The 3,597-nt window shown below is 53.3% G+C and overlaps 1 protein-coding gene across 2 annotated transcripts in view; it reads right to left on the bottom strand.

The window, feature by feature from the left end:
* TMED2 (transmembrane p24 trafficking protein 2) overlaps positions 1-2,888 on the bottom strand; it is a 6,950-nt gene extending 4,062 nt beyond the window's left edge. The window contains exons 1-3 of one of the 2 annotated variants that reach the window (XM_027878602.1): positions 2,661-2,866; positions 1,388-1,580; positions 971-991 (exon numbers count right to left, since the gene is read on the bottom strand). In XM_027878602.1, coding sequence (XP_027734403.1) covers positions 971-991; positions 1,388-1,580; positions 2,661-2,840 — 394 coding nt within the window. In that variant the 5' untranslated portion in view covers positions 2,841-2,866. Of the gene's footprint in view, positions 1-970; positions 992-1,387; positions 1,581-2,660 lie in introns of both variants that reach the window. The other variant, XM_027878603.1, reaches the window with a different exon arrangement.
* Between the last annotated feature and the right edge of the window lie 709 nt (positions 2,889-3,597).

Here is a 3,597-nt window from a genome sequence, read left to right on the forward strand (position 1 = left end):
AAAAAAAAAAAAAAAAAAAAAAAAAAAAAAAAAAAAAAAAAAAAAAAAAAAAAAAAAAAAAAAAAAAAAAAAAAAAAAAAAAAAAAAAAAAAAAAAAAAAAAAAAAAAAAAAAAAAAGAATGAGAGAATAACACTCACACAATTTACAATTAAAATCTAGATAGTTGTGCAAACCACGGTCCCTCTGCTAATATCATAAATCCCTTATTTTCATGGCCAAGTGGTCATTGCAGTAAGTGCAATTTATTAGTAAAAGAAGAAACTAAAGTTGCAGAGATTGTTTAAACACACTCAAAAAAATTCACTGAAGAAAACTGCCTTAAAAATGTAAAGCTGCATTAATATTCTTTACAACAGACTCAAAAAAAGACTGAAGTGAGCCTTTAAAAAAAATCGCCAGGAATGTGTCACTTTTCAAGTGGCATCAAGCAGTCAATGCCCCACAATTATTTACTTGCTAAAATAGAAAACAAGAATTTGTTGCCTTTCCAGCTACAGTCAGTGATTTCTAAATAAACTTTATGACTTGTTAGGCAATACTTTCACGTATTTGTTTCACAGAAAACGACAAGTTTGAGTTTTTCCCTTGATACATCAGTAATAATTCACAACCTACAAGCAGCTCATTGCTTCCAAACCCCAGGATTGCTCAACATCCCCTTTAGCAACAGAAAGCAACCACTGCCTGGAATACCCAACGCTCCTGGACGTTCGGTGTTCAGTTTGAATTTCACCTAAAACTCCTGATTAAACCTTCTGTCAGCCAGGAACAACCACCTGAACACAACCTGTCCCACGGGAGCTGGGGGTGCTCAGCATTGCTCAGAATCAGACCTTTTGGGTAGTTTATTAACAAGACATTCTCATGCTCCAAACAAATGTTACGGAGGAAAAGCCAAGTTAGCTGTTAGTGAATGAACATGTGCCAGAGACAAGATGCCAAGGAGCTTTCAAAAAGCAGTCCACATACCATCCCAGGTATCTCCACCACCTAGAGAGAAGTGTGAGAGATGAACACGGGTACAGGACAAAGGGCTGCAGATAAAACAGTCATTTACACAGCTAGGGGGGGAAATCTGATATTAGCACATTTATCAGGGCTCAAACAAGGCCCGTGGAGGTCTAAAAATACTGCTGAGCCAACTAGAAATCAGAGTGACACTGCTGAGGGACTAAAGGAGGGAAGCATTAGTTTCTGCAGATGGCCAAGGGATTCTGTGGTGAATTTGCTTTAAATTGTACGGAACAAGGGGTAAAAACATCCACCTGAGCTGTGCCAGGACAGCTGATACACCTGAAGGAACGGGAATCCTGGGAGCCCTATCGAGTTCACAAGTCATGCAGGGAGGGAAGAGCTCCCCGATTCCCTTGCAGGAATGTCCCTCACCTTCTGTCTCCATGTCCTGGCCCTTGGGAGCCTCCCCGATGTCAATAGTGAACATCACTATCTTGGGGGTCATGGTGGACATCCTGTTGCTGAAGCAGAACTTGTAGGTTCCATCCATGTGGGCAGCAAACGTGTATTTTCCACTGGATTCTCGATCCCCTTTGTAAATCCCTTTATTATCGGGCCCTGTGATCTGGAAAAGGGGGGAGAAACAAAGGATCACACACTTGGGTTCCAACACAGGGGGTTAAAATGCACCATCCCAGCAACCACAACCCAGTCACCAACACCAGCTGGGATCTGCCTGGGCTGCCACTGCTCAGCTGCCACAGCTTAGTGGGGCAGTTTTTCTGCGCAGAAACCTCTTGGAAAATCTCCCAAAATTCTTGGTAAAGAAAGTCACACAAAAGCCTCTCCCTCCCCGGCCTGCCCGGTGGAGATAAGGAGCACCCAAGAACAAGGAAAACACAGTCTGGGGCTGTAAGTCAAACAAGTGCAGAGGAAACCTTATCTCTGGTGTGTAAAGAGAAACAAAGAGGGGAAAGAGTCATTTTCCAACAGTCAATATGACTTTAGACACTCAGCTGGGCACTGCTGCAGTGACCACCTCAAACGGACTGAGAGCCTGAGCTCAGAGCTCCCAGGGGTCACTGCGATCCTGAATTTCCATCCCACCAGGCCAAGCTGCTGCTGAGCTTCCACTGGTGACACGTGAACGGGATCTCACAATTTCCCAGCTCCTGGGCCACAGCCACGTGTAATTTTAAACTGTCACAGGACTCTCGGCAACAACCCCCCCGCTTTTTATCCCCCCTCGCGTTTAAATTGCCCCAACCAAACAACTCTGTTCTTCACCGCGACAACAACAGCAACTCTCCCTCGGGATCTCCCACTGATGTGACACCTCCTCGGCGAGAAGGGCTCACCCACGACTTCCCGATGGCAATCCCTGACCAGAGACAGCAAACCCCTCTGGGTTCCAGGGGAAGCGCTCCCAGAGCAGGCGAAGAGCGGCCGCGCTCTTCCTCCCGCCCCATAATTCATTACACGGAGGAAGAAAACCCCGAGGGAAGGGTGGACAGAGCAGGAGCTCAGGCCCAGGCTCGGGCAGCCACCGCAGGAGCGACCCCCAGCAGAGGCCCCCGGTCCCTCCCGCCGCCCGGAGACCCCGGAGGGACCGCCCCGAACCATCCCGAACCCCGCGGCGGGTCCGGCCCCGCCGCGCCGTCCAAGGTCGGCGGCTCTGCCCGCGCCGCCGCCGCCGCCACCGCACCTCCACGTCGATGTCCAGGAAGCCGCCCTCGGCCACCTCGAAGATGAGCCCCATCTTGGTGCCGGACGGCACGCGCTCCAGGAAGCACTCCTCGGCGTGCGCGTCGATGCTCACGAAGTAGGGCTGTGCCGGGGCGGCGAGCGCGGCCAGCAGCGCCAGCACCGCCCGCAGCGCCGACATGGCGGAGCCCGGCACGGCGGCTCCCGGCGGCGCTTCCGGCCCGCGCCGCGCCCCTTCCGGCGCACGGGGCCGCCGCCCATTGGCCAACACCGCCCCCGCTGCCACGTACGGGCCCAGCGACGGCGGCCGCGGAGGGGCACAGACCGGGCGGGGCCCGCGCGCCAAGAGGGAGGGGCCAATGGGAGGGGAGGAGGGGGCGGAGCGGCGGAGGAGGAAGCCAATGGGAGCGAGGTGTGGAGGGCGCGCGGTGAGGGGGCGTTGCCCGGCAACGGGGCGGGACCAGAGCGGGAGGCGGGAAACGGGTCCTGAGGGAATGAGGGAGAGCCTGAGGGAGTCCTGAGGGAAGGAGTGGGAGCCTGAGGGAGTCCTAAGGGAATGAGTGGGATCCTGAAGAATGAGGGCAATCCTGAGGGAATGAGGGCGATCCTGAAGGGATGAGGGGGATCCTGAGGGAGGAGAGGGATCCTGAGGGAATGAGGGGGATCCTGAGGGAATGAGAGGGATCCTGAGGGAATGAGAGGGATCTTGAGGAAATGAGAGGGATCCTGAGGGGATGAGGGGGATCCTGAGGGGAGGAGGGGGATCCTGAGGAATGAGGGGGATCCTTAGGGAATGAGGGGCCTCCCAAGGGAATGAGGATGGGCAGCAGGGAGGGAAGGCGGCTGTCACCACCACTGTCACCACCACTGTCACTGCAGCCCTGCTGAGGCTGCTGCTTCTGCAGCCCGGGAAGCCCAAACCTGCTGCAGCCGGGGAG

The sequence above is a fragment of the Empidonax traillii genome, unplaced genomic scaffold, assembly GCF_003031625.1.
Source record: "Empidonax traillii isolate 1590-97213 ecotype Southwest subspecies unplaced genomic scaffold, ASM303162v1 scaffold43:size1863611, whole genome shotgun sequence".
In the NCBI taxonomy this organism is placed as follows: Eukaryota; Metazoa; Chordata; class Aves; order Passeriformes; family Tyrannidae; genus Empidonax; species Empidonax traillii.